Source organism: Prunus persica, chromosome G1 (genome assembly GCF_000346465.2).
Source record: "Prunus persica cultivar Lovell chromosome G1, Prunus_persica_NCBIv2, whole genome shotgun sequence".
Lineage (NCBI taxonomy): Eukaryota > Viridiplantae > Streptophyta > Magnoliopsida > Rosales > Rosaceae > Prunus > Prunus persica.
Window position 1 is genome coordinate 7,907,251 of NC_034009.1, and position 19,040 is coordinate 7,926,290.

General features: G+C 36.5%; 3 protein-coding genes across 4 annotated transcripts; all 3 read left to right on the forward strand.

The window, feature by feature from the left end:
- LOC18789842 (UDP-glucuronate 4-epimerase 1) lies at positions 2,707-4,544 on the forward strand. The gene has a single exon (XM_007222319.2). The coding sequence runs from the start codon at positions 2,904-2,906 to the stop codon at positions 4,200-4,202; it is 1,299 nt and encodes a 432-aa protein (XP_007222381.1). The 5' UTR covers positions 2,707-2,903; the 3' UTR covers positions 4,203-4,544.
- Positions 10,504-13,510, forward strand: LOC18788880 (cell division cycle 20.2, cofactor of APC complex). The gene is made up of 6 exons (XM_007226740.2): positions 10,504-10,874; positions 11,421-11,693; positions 11,810-12,079; positions 12,201-12,782; positions 12,867-13,081; positions 13,170-13,510. Exons 1-5 carry the CDS (start codon positions 10,776-10,778, stop codon positions 13,005-13,007), a joined length of 1,365 nt encoding a protein of 454 aa, XP_007226802.1. The 5' UTR covers positions 10,504-10,775; the 3' UTR covers positions 13,008-13,081; positions 13,170-13,510.
- Positions 13,673-17,306, forward strand: LOC18793149 (HD domain-containing protein 2). 2 transcript variants are annotated; one of them, XM_020554046.1, is made up of 8 exons: positions 13,673-14,592; positions 14,693-14,817; positions 14,898-14,935; positions 15,277-15,387; positions 15,496-15,572; positions 16,212-16,248; positions 16,659-16,700; positions 16,969-17,306. In XM_020554046.1, exons 1-8 carry the CDS (start codon positions 14,359-14,361, stop codon positions 17,037-17,039), a joined length of 735 nt encoding a protein of 244 aa, XP_020409635.1. In that variant the 5' UTR covers positions 13,673-14,358; the 3' UTR covers positions 17,040-17,306. The 2 variants fall into 2 exon arrangements, with proteins under 2 accessions (XP_020409635.1, XP_007223758.1); XM_007223696.2 differs by having other exon boundaries at positions 15,493-15,572; positions 16,969-17,177.

Consider the following 19,040-nt stretch of genomic DNA (forward strand, 5'->3'; position numbering starts at 1 on the left):
CCTTGATGACCTTTTGGGGAATGTCCGGAGTGAGCGTAAAACTGAAATTACATTATACTCTATGTGCTAACATACTTTCTCTTAAAAAAAAACTCAAATGAATAATGTCATGCTATTGCACATACTAAGGTCAATAATTGACCACGTATAACTGTTTCGCAACCAAAAACATGCAATTGCATCAACTCAATACCCAAAATACATTCAAGTCCTAAACCAGAAAATAGGGTTCTTTGAAATCTTACTTGATGTTTCCATACTTTCAAAGCCTCCTCCTTTCACTTCCTTTTGCCACCACCTCAAATTTCGTCGTTAACAGCCAAGGATCTTCAAAATCTTTACAACCACATTATTATTACAAATCCATTCCCCTGCAAAATTTTAATTATATATCACACAATGCCAACAGCCCATACTAAATTACTTAAATCCCTCCAATTTGGTGACCATTTCATCATGGAGGTTGGACCCACCATCAATTTGGTATCTGCATTTCAGTTTCGGGCAACTAGAGAGAAGAGTTGAGGACCTCAATTCTATTACCATTACCTTCTTGCAGATGCGTTTTGCCCAAGCACATACAGGAGTTGCTAAGGATTGAATTTGGGCAAGCACAGAGAAGAGCTCCTGGAGGCGCTACGGATTGGATCGGCTTCATGTACAGTTTCCTCTGGTGCTGTGACTTCTGTAAGCCCCCCTTCACTTCAGATGAAAGGGCTAAAGCCCGAGTCTCTACTGCTCCGAAAACTCAGTATTCACAGAGGTAGACAGAAATGGGGTCTCACAGAGTCCTCTAGTTCCCTATGTTGTGTTCGATTTGGGAAACCAGAATGGAGCGGACTGGTCGCGTCTTCTTCTCCTCCAAACCTGCCTTTCTCTTTCCTCACATGCCACTCACATGCTGAATCACAATGGCTGAAGAGGTCATTAGGTCATTGAATCTCAGCCATCCTTTTTTAACATGGAACCTCAACCGTTGGATAGCTGGCTGTACCGGTACAGCTGAGGCACCACAGAATTTCCCAATCATAAGATACTAAACCATTAGTTGGGTGCTAAAATCAATGAAGCAATCTAATCCAAGAGGAGGAATTTTCTTTTGGTTTTTGGCAATATTTTATACAAAGTGGAGGAGTTGACGAAAACTACAAAAAAAGGAAAATACATTGAAAAAGAAAATTGGGGTAATTTAAGTATAGATGAACATTCAAGGAAAGTTCCACAGAAGTGGACGTGGAGACAAGACAACCATGCACAAAGTCCACAGTCTTGGACTTATCAAGGATCATGTTCTCTATCTCATCATCTGCCAGCAAATCCACATCCTATAAATAGCTCATCTTACTCTCCTCACAAACGGAGAAACACTCATGTAGAATGAAAATAGTACTGTTTTGTTAATTTTAATCAGTCATATTATATCACGCGTTATAATTTTTTTACTTAACATTATACGACTGGTTTGAGATACTAAAATAATGCTATTCCTATTTCATATAAATTTCTCCGTGAAAAACGACTTCACTCAACTTACCACAAACAATTTAAATTAATTAATTAAACTTTAGTTGTTACTTGGTGGGCCCCACCACCGCAGTGTGCTGAACTGGCAAAAGTTTGGTAGCGAGAGTGTGTGAGTCACATACAGAAGGTACAAATTCTTCTTGTAAAACATAAATCAAATTGAAGGAGCACCGCCCGCGATCCCAATAACATCTTTTAAAAATTAAAAATTAGAATAATTCGTTCCTTCTACTGGCCACGCGGCTTCTGCCCGTTTCTCCCGATTTATCCCTTTTTCTCAATTCCCCTTCAATTCTTTTATCTTCTTGCTCAGTCATGACCGCTTCTTCCGGTGACCGGTCTAAGACTAAGCTAAACAACTATTTACTCTCTCAACTATTTTATTCTTGATTTTTATTTTTTTTTAAACGAACAATAAAATATTCGTTTTTGGGATTTGAGTAATATTCTATTGCACCCAGATTTTCACTATCACCAAACAGCCCAATGATGTGGCGCCCATGTTCTCCAAATTATCAAAACGCCCACTTGATTGATTGAGTCACCAATACCACTCTCTAGACTGCAGTACACAAAGCCTACTCTTCCCCTATCACAAGGGCCTCGTAGTTCAAGCGACCAAGAGTATGCATCGAGGTTTTAGTTTCGATTTTTTTTTTCTAATATCGCTTGTATTAAAAAAAATCTCCATTATCACTTTATAGTACTGTAAATCATATTTGTTAATTAAAATTAATTACAAATCATCAAGCAACATTGCTATGTTGTGTCGTATAACCTTGCCCTAGATTCCCAAGTACCCAATAAAAATTAGAAGCATCTATAATTACTATTGCCAGCACTAATCCACTCCTTTAGTTTAATTATTCAATTAAGGAAACAAAAAGAATCTTCTAATTTAACATTATTTAATATTTGTTAGGTCGGTTGGCGATGACAGTATTTCTATCTTTCACAGTTGAGTGTTTAAAAATTGATTCAACAATTTCAACTCCATTAGTATATTGATATTTTTATGTGACGAAAATACCCTTTTTGTTTTGTTTTTGTTTTTTTGTTTTTTGTTTCTCTCTTTTCTCTATCACTTTCTAACTGGCCGTCCCGGTCCATAAACGCGTTCACGCGTTTGCCTTTGTCGAGTATCAATGTGGGTGACCACTATATATAACCCTTCATCATCTTCAATCTATTAGCAGGTGCAGAAAATTTAATCACCCAAAAATAAATTTTCTTTTTCTCTGCACTTGTATTCTTCTTCTTCTTCAATTTTCTTCTCTACCCCTCTTTCTCTGCAAATCTAAAAACCCAAGATTTTGTAAAGAAAAAAGAAGAGATTTCAATTTTGGTTAGAGAAAACAAAGAAAGAGAGAGACCAGAGAATGCCGTCCGCATTGGAAGATGAGCTGTTTCCATCGACGCCAGGCAAGTTCAAGATCGAGCGTAGCCACGGCATGAACCGCCAGTTCCACCGGTGCTTCGCCTCCACCAGCACCATGTTCCTGTGGGCCCTGTTCCTGATCGCCTTGACGGCGTCGTATTTGAGTTTCCAGAGCTTCGTCGACTCCGGTAGCCGGTACTTCTCCGCCTCCTGGGGCGGCATCCAGTGGGAGAAGCAGGTCCGCAACTCCGCCCAGATCCACCGATCCGGCGGCATGTCCGTACTGGTCACCGGCGCCGCCGGTTTCGTTGGGACCCACGTCTCGCTGGCGCTCAAGAAGCGCGGAGACGGCGTCGTCGGGATCGACAACTTCAACAGCTACTACGACCCGTCGTTGAAAAAGGCCCGCCGCTCGCTGCTCAAGAGCCACGGCGTCTTCATCGTGGAAGGCGACATAAACGACAATCGTCTCCTCGACAAGCTCTTCGACACCGTGGCATTTACGCACGTGATGCATTTGGCGGCTCAAGCCGGCGTCAGGTACGCCATGGAGAACCCCCACTCGTACGTCCACAGCAACATCGCCGGCCTCGTCACGCTTCTCGAGGTCTGCAAAACGGCCAATCCCCAGCCGTCGATCGTCTGGGCCTCGTCCAGCTCCGTCTACGGCCTCAACGACAACGTTCCATTCTCCGAATCTGACCGCACCGACCAGCCCGCTAGCCTCTACGCCGCCACAAAGAAAGCCGGCGAGGAAATTACCCACACTTACAACCATATTTACGGCCTGTCAGTTACCGGGTTGAGATTTTTTACCGTTTACGGGCCGTGGGGCCGACCCGACATGGCGTATTTCTCTTTTACCCGCAACATCCTCCAAGGCAAGCCCATCACTATTTACAGGGGCAAGAACCGGGTCGACTTGGCCCGCGATTTCACGTACATTGACGATATTGTGAAGGGTTGTTTGGGGTCTTTGGATACGTCCGGGAAGAGCACCGGGTCGGGCGGAAAGAAACGGGGCCCCGCACCATACCGAATCTTTAATCTGGGGAACACATCACCGGTGACCGTGCCGACACTTGTCAGCATCCTGGAGCGGCATTTGAAGATGAAGGCGAAGAAGAATTTCGTGGATATGCCTGGAAACGGCGACGTTCCGTTCACGCACGCGAATATAAGCTTGGCCCGGAGGGAATTCGGGTACAAGCCCACAACCGATTTGCAGACCGGGTTGAAGAAGTTTGTTAGGTGGTATCTTTCTTATTACGGCTACAATCATGGCAAGCCTGTAAATTAATATTTCTTTTCCTTTATTTCCATTTTTTTTTTTAAATCTTACTTTAAATTTTCTAGGATTTTTTTCCCCAACCAAAAGGAAAAAAAAAACCTGTGGAAAAAGAATCCTATGGCAAAAAAAGAAAAAAAAAAAATCCGAGATACATTCTTTACTTGGGAGAGCTGTGAAGTTGTCATAATTTTTTTTTTTCTTTTTTGTAAAGGAAATATTTCAATATGCCTTTCTTGTGGGTATCCTAAGAATCGTTTGAAAAGAGGAGAGTCTGAGAGAAAGGTTCAATTTCCGGCATTCTATTTTCTCGGAAAGCGAAGCATAAAATAAAGTAGAGATTTTCTTGGCCTTTTTGAATTGTCCAAAATTTGAGTATTGAATGGATGGAGTTATTTTGGAATAATGATAAAAGCTTAGAATTCTTTTTTCCAATTTTTGTGGGTATAATAATATCCCAGAAAAATTAAACTTAATTGGATAAAATAAAAAAAAAGCATGATTATTAATAGGAAACAGCTTTTGCCCAAAAAAAAGATAAGAAGGAAGGAGACAGCTGGTACAACCGTGACATACGGCTGTGTCGGGTCCCACTTCGAGCTCGTACACGATTCCACAATACACACACAATATCCAGCTGTAAAGTGTCTGTGTAAACTAAACTCTGCTCGTACTCGTACTGAAGAAAAACGCACAGCTTTGGCTTTGCTTGCCGACCTCGGACTCGAAGGGGTATTTTGGTAATTAACAACGATTAACTTCTTTTGGACACCAACAATTATTAAGCTCATCTTTTGGTTGTCGTTTAATCATTTTATGTTGAAATGACTAACATGTCGATGTATCGCCGTAGACGAGAATTGGAAAAATCGAATGTAAAAGGCGATTAAAATGTCCACGTAAATAATATTTGACATCTCCTTAAACAGGATATCGGACCTAAATAAATTAGATGATTCTTAATCTCAATTATTGATGAATGATATGTGATTTAGACTGTTGATCGTAACATTATATTAAACTATATGTCATTTGCTTTGGCACGTCAAAACAACATGTCGGGGACATATTTTCCACCGACAATGGTAGGTCTTTTTTTTTTTTCTTTTTTTTTTTTTCTGGGAGAGAATTAGTGCGTCCATGTTCTATGGATGAACATGTGCGTTGCTTTGGCTGTTGACTAAAGATGGTAAGATCAATATGCTTTTCAAGAAGCCATGTGTTGTGCTGTCTTTGGGTCTGAGGTAGAGTATACAAATAAAACAACTTGTAGGCCCGTTGAGTGCCGCTTTCCGCGTAAGGTTGACAATTTTTATTCATTTATTTCTTTTTCTTATTTACAATTGTTTTGAGTGAACTTGGCTCTTGGACAAGTTTAGTAAAAAATATTAGGGTCGAAAATAATTTTGATAAATTAAGTTATGTCGTCAATCTTTGCGGTTATCCTACACGTGTGGTGTGTGCACGGCACGTGAGCTACCTTGCATCCCTCCTAGTACTTACCAAACGCAAAGAGAAATTATAGTGATCTAGTATCACCATACTATTAAGGGTGGCAATTTCTAATATGACCCGTTACACGATTCGAATTCGCATAATCAATAATTGTATAATTTTTAGGTCAATCCGTTATGACTCGTTTAATAATACGGAGCAGAAATCACGGAGGCAGAAAGCCAAAAATTACAGGTGTGGAGCTCGAGGAACGCCGGAAAAATCATAAACGAGTATCATAATGGACATCTATAAAAGGAAATAAGGAAAGAAAAAAATACAACTCAGAAAATGCAAATCTCGCCAATTTTCTTCCTTGCCATTTTTCTCAATCTAAACCTATCTCCCCAAACTCAGAAAAAAATGGCATCTCCTCAAACTCAGTAAAGTACCTTAAGGATAGAAGTCACCCAACACAGTGATAAAAACCGAACGTGTTAAAATTTGTTAATCACTAGTTAAGCACTTAAATCAGTTTCTTTGTGTGTTTGGACCTTGGTGGACACCTATTAAAATCAAAGAAAGATTACAACAACTTAAAAAACAAAAAGTTCCATTCCAAGCAGAAATCAAGAATCTAGAAGTGTTATTAAAATCACCATAAGTAATTAATTATCCCAGAAGAAAAGTAGAAGTGTCTAACAACATAACAAGAAATCAGTACCATCTCCTATTCGACGTAAGAGCTGACATATATTAGTGTAATCCTGCTCATTTTGGGGCATTTACATAATTTTTTAGGTCTATCGTCGTTTTGATTTTGGGCTTTATCTATATTTCTTTTGGGCTCTAGCTCTCAAACTTTGGACCTTTATGAGTACTGTCTTATGGGGGAGCTTATTCAAGCAAATATTTCTTCAATACGTAAGAGTTAGGTTATTCTTGTAAACTCTTTGTGGATTGAACATCTAAGACTTTTTACCTATATTGACCTTAGGTCCCTTCATGCATTCATATCATACATGAAAAATTGTTTTATGTAAAAATATTGGATAAGTATGAAAACTGGTTTTTCGGAATAATCATTTTCTCAAGATAATTTTTGGCGGTTTTTATTCCTTACACATCAAATAAAAAAACTTGATTTTATGGGATTTTAGTATGAAGTATATATTGACTTAATGAACCATTATTTTTTTGTCTAAATCGTAATTTGCACTAAACCCAATTTTTCATATTTTGATTTGGTGTGAATGTGATTTTCTAGTATGTTTATTTGAATCCAAATGGGGGTACTTTCTTATTTACATTGTAAACTTAAGTAAATGAAGTAATATAAAAATAAATGAAAGTAAAAGGACATATATATTTACTTAAATGATGAAAATGGAAATAAGGTAATATGTACAACGTCGTCATTTTGGCATCAGGAAAGTCCTTTGGACTCTAGAGCATTTCATCAAGCAATTTGTGGACAATTTGCAGGGGTCAACGTCTTCTCCTCCAATAGTGGATTCTAGGCTTGCAGGGGTCAATTGACCCCTCTTGTCCCTATCTGGATCAACTATGCCTACGCACAGCCAAAAGGGCTGGCTGCTTATATTTCTTTTTCTTTATATAAAAAAATATATATATTTATAAAAGTTTGAGTGGACTGGGCTTTGATTTGTGGGTTGCTTTTAGGGCATGTTTACGTATCAGTAATGGAGAAAGTAAGGAATCAGATAATTTAGGAATCGGGGAACTACTGAATCGGTATGGGAAGAATCATTCCCATTAAGCTATTTACTAAACATACGAAATTAGTAAAGGAATGGGGTTGATTCCCATTATTATTGTTTACTAATTTTCATGAATCAGAATCCAAATTAATTTGATTACTAAAATGCCCTACACATTTTCACCACATCACATATATAAAATTCACCCAAAACCAAAAGCTATAGGAAAAGGGGTTTTGAATTAATCAGTAAGAGGGAATCCGTTATCAAAGAAAATTATCAGCAATTTATTCTGAACCAAAAGCTAGACAAGCTAACCTGGCTAAGAAATCTTTGATCAAGTGAGATAAAATTCACAAAAGAAGTCACCTGTGTTGTAACGTTAAGGGTTTGAGTTGTTTGAACTCCTTCTGGCTTTTTTTTTAGGGTTTGAGTTATTTTGGAATTATAGTAAAGTGGTAAGGGTATTTTTGGAAGTTAATAAGAGAAAGCAGGAATGGGAATCGTATCGACTAGTCCCCCCTAGTCGATCTGATACCTAGTTTTGAGGGAATGTGATTACGGATTTTGAGGTGGGGCCCACTTATTTTTTCATTCCTGATTGCAAGTAAACGCAGGGGAAGTCAGGAATGGAAATCATTCCCTTTCCTCCCATACCCATTACTGATACGTAAACATGCCCTTAGTTTGTTTTTAGGCTTATTATCACTAAACGTCCCTAAGGTTTATGAAACTATCAGATTGCATCCTTAATGTTTTTTTTGTGTCACTTATGATCCTCAAGGTTAGTATGTGCAATCACAAATGGTCCATACCGTTAGGTTCTGTCAAAAACTCTGTTAGTTTGCTGACTGGCATACATATATATATATATATCACAAAACATCCCTGAGGTTTACACACTTCACAAATGGTCCCTATGAATTTTTTTTTTAAATTTAAAATTCATAAAATTTTGGTTTTCTTTTTAAAATTATTTGTAAATGAAAAAATCATTTATAGAAGGATTTTAATCTTGAGGACCATTTATGAACCCTAAACCTTTAGTTTTTTTCATTTTTAAATTTTATGAATTTTAAATTATTTTTTAAAAACTTCATTAGTTTGTTGATGTGGCATATACATGGAACCAACATCTACAATAATATTGTGTCACATGTATTTAAAATTTATTTTAAAATAATTATAACTCATAAAATTTTAAAAAGAAAAAAAAAATGTTATGAATTTTAATTTAAAAAATTAAAAAATTTCATAAGGACCGTTTGTGATAGGTGTGTGAATCTCAAGGATGTTAAGTGATATACATATATGCCACGTTAGCAAACTAACAGAGTTTTTGACGGAACCTAACGGCATTGACCATTTGTGATCATGCATACTAATCTTGAGGACCACGAATGACAAAAAAAAAAATTAAGGATGCAATCTGATAGTTTCATAACCATGACGTTTTGTGATAATAAGCCTTTTTTTTTTTTATGTGTTTGGGTAGGCAAGGGCTTTGTATGTTTCACATCATCACATGGGCTAAGTAGGAATATGTATGATTACATAGAGGGGTTTTTTTTGTTGAAAAAAAAAATGGAATAGGCGGCTGCCTACCTTGCCCTTGTAGGACCGCCCCTAAACAAAATAGTAGGATTTTTAGCTGAGCATGCTTAGTCCTCCAGAGTCTAAACCAACTAAGCAAGCCATAAAAAAAATACAAAGGAGCAACATTGACAGAACAACAATTGTTTAATCATGGTCATATGAACCTCCTTCATCAGTCATTATAAAGATTGATTATGATACTACATCTAAGAGACTAGATGAAACATGCGGGTTCAAGATAATCAAGATACAAGAGCAAGTTTTTGATGAATTGTACAACAATATAGCAGATAAGTTAGAAACAGAAGATAATGACAACGTATATTGAAACAGCTTGGAAGAAGAAGAGATACACAACATAGAAAACATGATGAAAGCATGAATCTCCCAACAAACACAAGCAGCCATAATGAAGCCATAACAGCAACATGAAGGCATGTGAAGATCTCATGATAAAAGAAGCAGCATCAACTTCCTTTGGACCCAAAAAAAAAGAAAAAGAAAATCTTTGTTTCTGGCGCTATATGGAAAGCATGAAACTTCTTTGGCACCATATGAAAAGCAGAAAAAGCCTCTTCAAGCAATCTAAAAAATAAATAAAGGCATTATTGTCCAACCACTACAAAATACATATGTATACGTCCTTCTTTATAAATACAGCCCTTCTCAGGCATATTGCTTGGGGAGGCCTTGATACTTTTCAAATAAAATTACAAATAAATATAAGGGTGGTGATTTTCCCACTCTCCTTTTATCCATTTACACTTTATTTTGTTTTTTTAATACTTTTTAAGATAAAATGGAGTGTAAGTGAACAAAAGAGGAGTGAGAACATACAATTTTAATAAAATGGAGTGTAAGGACCAATTTGATATTACTGTGCTGTAAAAATAATCGTTGTCAAATTTGTTGTGGATAAAAAATGAGTGGAAAAATTAGTACAAAACTATAAATTGCTCACCAACCTCACCTGTGCCTTTTCCTTCCCCTATAAATTGCATTAACAAACTCGCCAATTTTCTCCAGGCATGTCCAGAAAAATGGATTTTTTTTTGAGATATTTAGTGATATACCCATTTCTAGCACTAATATTATAAATAAACCCTACACAATTGAATTCCTATAAACAAACCCAAAAAAAACCCAAAAAATGATAGCTGGCCTTATTGAATTTAATATTAATTATTAAATTACTTTGATGCCCTATTGAGTGCTTTGGGTATTTTTATGAGATTTTGGGGTTGGGCTTGTTTTAAGAAATTGATGGCAGTTTTGTAATTTATAAGAAGTTAAAAGCTTTTTTGTTATGTTGTAAATGGACTTTGGGTGTGTTTCTAAAGTCCATTTTATATAGGGTATTTTTATAATTTTGGCCCCCATATTGGGTATAATAGTGAATCTCCCTTTTTTTTTCTTGTTTGTTTTGAAAAAAATTAAAAAATCAATCTTATCATTTTGACTCTCCAATTTTTGACCAATGTGGTAAATGAGCTTTTACTATAGTACCCCTGAATGTGGGTGTTCTGTCCGTCGTCACACAAAATTACATCATCCAAATCTTCCCCTTCATCTCATCATTTCAACTTCTCAATAAATCACTTGCGCGCGCTCTCTGTCTCTCTGTCTCTCTCTCGCTCTCTTCTCTGAATACGCAATTAATAAAGCGGCCTCCGATTTTCTTTTATTTCGTAGTCATATACAACATTCTTTTTGGGTTTCTTTTCTCTGAATCTGACATTCTTTTCGCAGGAATTTTCATTTTCATCTCTCTGCTATTTCATACTGTTTTCTTGTGTAGTCATATATATATATTCTTTTGTGCGCAGTAAACATAATGGATGCAGGATCAATGAGTTCTTCGTCTAAGTTGAAGTCAGAGTCAAGCTGGCCTCTTCGACAACAACTTCTTCAGGAAAGGAATACTAGGGAAAATGTAAGTTTTTTTTTATATCTTACACGTGGATCTTTATTAGTGTCCAAACCATTATAGATTGAATTGGATTTTCTTTATTGATTGGACTTTTCCGTTTTGAATCTTTTTATCCTAGCGTTTGGGGTTCATCTAGTTTGGGATCTGATGTAAGTTTTTTTTCTTTTCAAAATACCAAATTGATCTTTATTAGGGTTCGATCTATATGACCACTGAAATCAGGTGTTCTGTTATTCTTTGAATTGGATTTTCGATCTATACCAAGTTCTTTATATGAAGTTTATCTTTATTAGGATTCAATCTGTTTGATTGCTGATTGATTTTAGGGGTTCTGTTTTACTTTGAATTGGATTTTCTCTGTTCATTGGACTTTTTATTTCTGAATCTTGTTCCCCTTACATGTGCATGTATTTATCTGGTTTTCTGTTAATCTATTTTGGGATCTGATGTTAAATTGAATTTGAAAAACAGTTAGAAATATGATTGAAATGTGAGTTTTAATCTTTAATAGACTGATATTCTGATGTGCTTGCGTTATGTGACTATCAGCTGGACAGGTTCATCCCCAACAGATCAGCGATGGATTTTGATTTCGCACACTTCATGCTTACTGAAGGTAGGAAAGTTAAGAAAAACCCAGCTATGGTATCTTCCCCATCCAAAGAGGCCTATCGGAAGCAGTTGGCAGAGTCCATGAACATGAACCGGACTCGAATCCTAGCTTTCAAGAACAAGCCTCCGGCCCCTGTAGAGCTCTTCCCACGCGAGTTCTCTTCTTTACCACAGGAAAAACCGGCAAAGCCCCGAAGGCACATTCCTCAAGTGAGTGTATATTTGATTTTGATCTCATGACTGGATTATATTTGCTTGAATGTAATTGGTTATTTTGAAAGTAGTTGTTGTATAACTGACTACTTATGATTTGATCATATATGCAGACTTCAGAGAGGACATTGGATGCTCCCGATCTTGTGGATGATTACTACCTAAATTTGTTGGATTGGGGAAGCTGCAATGTTATCACGATAGCTCTTGCAAACACAGTTTATTTGTGGGATGCTACCAATGGTTCTACTTCGGAGGTCACCACATTTGAGGATGAAGTCGGACCTGTTACCAGTGTGAGTTGGGCGCCTGATGGACGCCACATTGCAATTGGACTGGACAATTCTGAAGTACAGTTGTGGGATTCGACTGCTAATAAGCAGGTTGGTTTGTTTTTGTTGTCTTTTATCTTTGTTCCTTTCATATTCCTCCCTTTCTGTTTTACATTACCTGCTGCCTGATTTTGCTAACATTTTTTGGTTATTGTGATGTTTCTTTCTTTAGCTGAGAACTTTGAGAGGTTGCCACAGATCACGAGTAGGCTCCATTGCATGGAACAATCACATTCTTACAACTGGAGGAATGGATGGCTGTATCGTTAATAATGATGTAAGAGTTAGATCACATATTGTTGAGACATACAGAGGACACGAACAAGAGGTTTGTGGGCTTAAATGGTCAGCCTCAGGCCAGCAATTAGCTAGTGGAGGAAATGATAACCTCCTCCATATATGGGACAGATCAGTGGCGTCTTCAAATTCACCGACTCAGTGGCTTCACAGGCTTGAAGACCATACAGCTGCTGTGAAAGCCCTTGCTTGGTGTCCTTTCCAGGGCAACTTATTAGCTTCTGGTGGAGGTGGGGGTGATCGGTGCATAAAGTTTTGGAACACCCACACAGGTGCATGTCTGAACTCGGTCAACACTGGCTCTCATGTTTGTGCTTTGCTGTGGAACAAGAATGAAAGAGAGCTGCTTAGTTCACATGGATTTACCCAAAATCAGCTTACTCTTTGGAAGTACCCCTCAATGGCTAAAATTACAGAACTCACTGGCCATACTTCTAGAGTTCTTTATATGGCTCAGGTAACAACCTTAACCTTATAAATATCATAAATCATGTTTCCTCTTAGACAAAATACTAAATTCTCTTATGTTGCAAATCTTCAGAGCCCGGATGGTTGCACAGTGGCATCAGCAGCTGGTGATGAAACACTCAGATTCTGGAATGTTTTTGGGGTTCCTGAGGTGGCTAAACCAGCTCCCAAATCTAACCCTGAGCCTTTTGCTCATTTCAATCGTATCCGCTGATCAAGAACATGAGAAAGTGTTCTTCTTTTCATTTCATATGGAGCCTTTTTGCGGCAGTATTCTCCCTTTGAAAGGCAAGTTAAATTGAAAAGTACATATTTGTTGTGATTATTCTCAGTACAAAATTATTTTTTTAACTTCCCTGTTTTTGGTCGTACGCAGTGGGTGCTCAAGATGATGGATTGGAAACTCTTCCAAAACTGATCATTGAAGCTTTAGAGCTCCTTCACATTTGAGAGCACCCGCAAATTAAGCGAAGCAAATATCAACATTCAATATGATCGACCAAACAACCTGTTCGAATAAAGTGCCATTCACTTACACCAGCAAGTAACAATAGCAGCCAAGTACAGCCTGCTAGAAGAGAGGAAAAAAGAAAAGAAAAAGAAACTATTTGTCAAACCTCGTAATTCAAGTAGCCCTCCCCCAACCCAAAATCACAGTTCTCATCCTCAGATTTCTTAACTCTAATCACGATTACTATTATAACTATTTTTCGTGGACGTAAAGATGACATGTTTCATTATATCAAAAATCCTAAGCACTGAAAAATAGTTTTAAAATTTTAGTTTCAAAACAAATAAGAATCTACCATACATTTCCAATATATATCATTTAATGAGACACACAAACTTTCTAAATTAGTATATTGGTCTATCAATCACTTTTTATTTTATACCAGCGATATTAGGGAAGGGGAAGTGCATGTAGGGATGACAAGAATCTCCTGCCCTAATGATGGTGATATTTTGGGGAAAAACCTGGAGTGAGTTCGGGAATCCCCAAATTTTATAAATCCTTGGTTGGATACGGGTCAAAATGGTACTGTTATTCCCATCTCCGAATTCGACTTGATAAGTGATATATTTAATTCTAAGTAATATGCAAATAATATAAACTATGTATGGTTATAATATAAAATTGTAATATTTACTTAGTTTTGTTAAATTAAATTGGGATGATTATGAGTAATTGTATTTAATTTTATAGGTCAATTAAATGTGATTGAGATTCGGAACGGATTTGCCCGAAATTTTTTATCTAGTATGGAAGCGGGAAGAAATGATATTACGATACCTGACTACGAACCGATCCGTTACCATTTGTTAGTGCATGGATAACTACTCTTTATCCACTTAAGAAAACTACACTCCTTAAATTGAATGTTTCCACATGTACTCCTTTATTTTCCTGACGTGTACGGCCGAGATCATTCCCACACTCTAATCACCATCACCAGGATATACCGAATCTCTAGGATCGCCAAAAGGACCGAACAAAAATTGATCACAAAATTCCGGAAAACATAAAAAATATAATAAAATCGAAAAAAAAAAAAAAAAAAACCACAATGAGCCGGCTGTTCTGTAAATCGCTCCTCCTAACTCCCTCTCTCGTTTCCGCTCCGATAAGATTCTCATTCAAGTCCATTTCGTCACCGTCTTCCACTTCCAGGGTTCATCGTATGGCCACCGAGGCTTCGTCGTCACCGTCATCCAATGCAGACCGCGAAGCAACCTCTTCTTCTTCGTCTGCCCCCGCTTCCTCTGCCATTGATTTTCTCTCACTCTGTCACCGCCTTAAGGTAATCAAATTTGTGTATAGCTATTTTTGTGTGTTTGGTTGTGGGAATGGGTTTTGGATTGTTTGGTTTTGAATGTGTATTTGTTCTTATTGGGAATTAGACTACGAAACGAGCTGGATGGGTGAAGAGAGATGTAAAGGATCCAGAGTCTATAGCTGACCATATGTACCGAATGGGATTAATGGCTCTGATTGCTTCTGATATCCCCGGTGTCGATCGAGACAAGTTGAGTTTTGCGATTACTTCAATTTCTATTTTTATGGGTCTCGGGGTGTTTTTTAAGATTTGTTTTTACTTAATTTCAGGTGCATAAAAATCGCCCTTGTTCATGATATTGCTGAAGGTGAACGAAAATTAAACTCTGTACATTTTTCTTTGATAGTTGGATAATGGAAATGAAAATGTAGAAATATTGTAAGCAAAAAATGGTATGTAGAAATGAAGTATCTCTTACACAGAGTAAGCATGTTATGCTAACAGAATGGTATCAGAAATACACATAGACAAGAGCCCATGTGGATTATTTTAAAAAAAAATCCACAGTATGCTAGAGGGACTATCTGGATTGTAATAAAAAAAAAAACCCAGAAACTTGATTTTTCAAACAACAATTGTTTTTTGAAATCTGATTTATCATTGCTATTAAGGTCGTAATTTTTTGCTTCATTATAATTTCTTGGATAGCCATTGTTGGGGACATAACGCCCTCCGATGGGGTTCCGAAGGCTGAGAAGAGTCGAAGAGAGCAAGAGGCATTAGACCACATGTGCAAATTACTTGGTGGAGGGAAAATAGGTTTTAAACTAGTTCATCCCAGGATTGTGCATTTGTTATTCTTATACCTGAAATCGGTAATTATTTCTCACATTTTGGTTGCTTTATTTGCTTTTCGTATTTCAGCAGAAGAGATAGGTGAATTGTGGATGGAGTATGAGGGGAATTCCTCGCCAGAAGCTAAAATTGTTAAGGACCTTGACAAGGTATGTAATTTTTTTCACTCTTGTTAAATGAATGAACTTTGATTCTACTTTTAATTAGTGTCTAGTCATATTATGGTAAAATTAAGTGTAGTTGGCCAGCCAATGATCTTTGTTGATGTGGTCTGGAAGAGATGTATGCAGCACTATCTGTATTGGGATTAAGGATTATGAATGATAATATGTTGAAAATTACCAACGTCTTAAATTTTCAGTCTTTGAATAGTAAAATTAAGAATATGTTTTCGAAGTTCATTTAGAGAAAAGAGTACATAATTTACCCCCTTGAAATATTGGGGTCAGTTCATTTTGTTACTTGACTATCAAAACATTGCAATGTAGACCCTAATGTTTGCAGTTCTTGCAACTGTTAGTTATCCGTTAACCGTTCTTTCAACATGTGGGCTCAATTATTTGCTCACACGGGCAACTAGGTTTATATGTGGACAAAGAAAAAATGAAAAATAAAAAAACTTTAGAACATGAAATAAAAAATAAATATATAAAAGAAAACTTTGATCCCCATTTTCCCCTCAATTTTTTCCAATCCTCATAGCGTCGCCCTACTTGTGTTGTGCAATTTTCTTCTTAGTGCATGATGTATTCATTGGATTGTTTGTTGTAATTTTTCATTCTATGCAGGTTGAGATGATACTTCAAGCCTTGGAATATGAAAAGGGTGAGGATTTTCTCTATTCATTTTAGGCTATTGATTTTAACATTCCATGTTTAGCCTCATGCACTACATATGTGGTGTGGCTGCAGAAAAAAATTGTAAAATATTCAATTTGGAGTGTAGATGGGTAAAAGAGGAGTGTCAAAATCGCTACCCTAATTTTATCATTTCTGAATTACTGTATCAATTATATTGCTAATTGTTTAATCACGCTTCACTACAGAGTCAAGACACTATGTTGTTTAACTATAAATACACAGATGACAAGGGTGTAGTCATTTTATCTGTAACAACCGAAGAAAAAGTCATGTCATCTATCTTGTACACTAATGACAGAATTCTATGTCTGGCTAAGATATTCTTCGTATTCTGACAATTTACTTTGGACTGAGCTTACCTTTGGATTTATGCAGATCAAGGAAAGGATTTAGAAGAGTTTTTTCAGTCAACTGCTGGTATATACATCTGGCTCTTGTAGCTAAGTTGCATCGGGATGCAAATTCTTTTCCCCTGCTTTCATTTTCCTCAAATTTCTTGAGCAGATTTCTGTGTTCATTACATGAGATGAAGTGCCATGTGCATTTTTGTGTTAATTAAAAATTCATCCTCCAAAGGAGAATGAATTCCTTGGAGTACGAGATTCTTATCATCTCACACTAAAGCATGTGTATTTTCTTGTGCGATGGACTTAAGGTGAGCCTCATTTTCTTTTCTTTTCTGCAGGGAAGTTTCAGACTGATTTGGGCAAATCATGGGCTTCAGAGGTAGCATCAAGAAGGAAAAAGCAAGGCTAATTTATACTAAATTTTCTGCAGTTGCGCAAGAAGAAAGCTTTAATTACTTTTCAATCCGCTCTTGATGTGTACATCGTCAATTCATTTTGTTTAATAAGAAGACGAAACATTTTAATGTAGCTTCTAGGATTACCTTAATTCTTAAGATTCACTTGAAGTTCTTAAATTCAGTTAACTCGTAATATTTTTTTAGAAATTATGATGCTCATGACAAAATTACAATTTTGGTCCTTGTAGTTTTGATCATTGTCTAACTCAGTTCCTGTATTTCGATTTGTCATTTGTATCTTTGTACATAGTTAAGGTAAAATTAATTCATGGAAGAGTAATCTTGGTCTTGTATGCGTAACCAGTTGCCTCAGTTGTATATCGAAAAAGTATTAACAGTTTGTTGGCAAATTTGGTCCCAAAATCAAGCCCTTGTTTAAAGATAAACAACCAAATGTTAAATCTGCTGTTAGTAAAGCAACTCCTTTATGATTATTTGCATCAAAATAATTTGTTTACCCGTTTTAAGAATAAAAGAAGGAAAAAGTTGCTTGAATCTCGATTTTTCAAAATCATTTGTTTACCCGTCAATACAGTAAAGCAACTCCTTTTGGGATTTTTGTAAAAATGTCACATGAACTTATACTTCAATGTCAATTTGTCATCTTAAAGAAAAATTTAAGAGAAATGTCACCTTAATTTTTCAAAATCCATGATTTGTCATCTGACTAACACCATTCATTTTTAAGGGTATTTTAGTCTTTTCATTTTTAAAGAAAAAAAGAAAAGAAAAAAGAGACCTCTCTCTCCCCCTTTCTCCCCCACCCCAACCCCACTCACCCTCAAAACACATCGCACAAGACCCCTCCCCTCCCCCCTCTTCTCTCTATCTCTATCTCGCTTTCTCTAAACATGTATTTTTTTTTTTTATGCATTCATTGATTATGTCTAAAATTTTCAAATATATGATTTAAAACTACTTACGCTTCCCACTCAAAATCCAACCCCTTTCTTGTTTAAAAGATATACAACTTTTTTATAATGATTTTTCCATTTTTAAAATACCCTTAAAAATGAAAAAACTAAAATACCCTTAAAAATGGATGGAAAATTGGATGATGTTAAAGTCAGATGATAAATCATGGATTTTAAAAAATTAAGGTGACATTTCTCTTAAATTTTTCTTTAAGGTGACAAATTGAAATTGAGGTATAAGTTCAAGTGACATTTCTACAAAAATCCCTAATTAAAAATTTCAAAATTATGAACCAAAATAAGAAAGGATACTACTTGTCTCCTTCTTGTAAATCACAATTGAACACGTGTACAAAAAAAAATTCATCAAAAAAAAAAAAAAAACTTCTACATACATGTCATACTATCATTGGTAAGAATGTAGGAGTTCCTACTTATAGGGGAAAAGATGGAAGTATTTTTGAATGAAAGGATACTGCTCAAATTAAGGTGACAAAAATGTAAAGTTACAACAAAGAAAAAAAATCCTAGCCACTCTCTCCGTTTGTGAGTGCCAAAGAAAAACTCCATAGAGGGGAAGCATGAAGAAGCGTCATTGCCCCTCCTCCCCTCCTTTCTCCTCGCATTTTTCTTTTGGGTTAGTGAATAAGTACATTGAGGCGTTTTGAATAAGAAACCCCCTTTGTGGTGATTTTTTCTGAGTCATTCTTAGATTGAAGTTCCCCATTACCTATTTTATGCATTCTCAAACAAATCCTTCTCCCAAAACCTGTTCTCTAACATTGCCCATGTTCTCTAAACTTGGGTCTACATTGTCTTCGACGAAGGTTGCTGCAAATCACTCAATTGTTCTTTGTTAAAGTTGTCGTTTTTGTTTATTTATTCGTATTTATGCGCATGTAGATCGTTAGAAACTATGTTTTCCCCAGATTTGTTACGGATGCGATAACGGATGCTTTCAAACGTTAATTACTTAATTATCTTTGTTGGAGTTGTTGTCCATGTGTTGTTGTCTTATAGGTGCGTACCATCACCTGG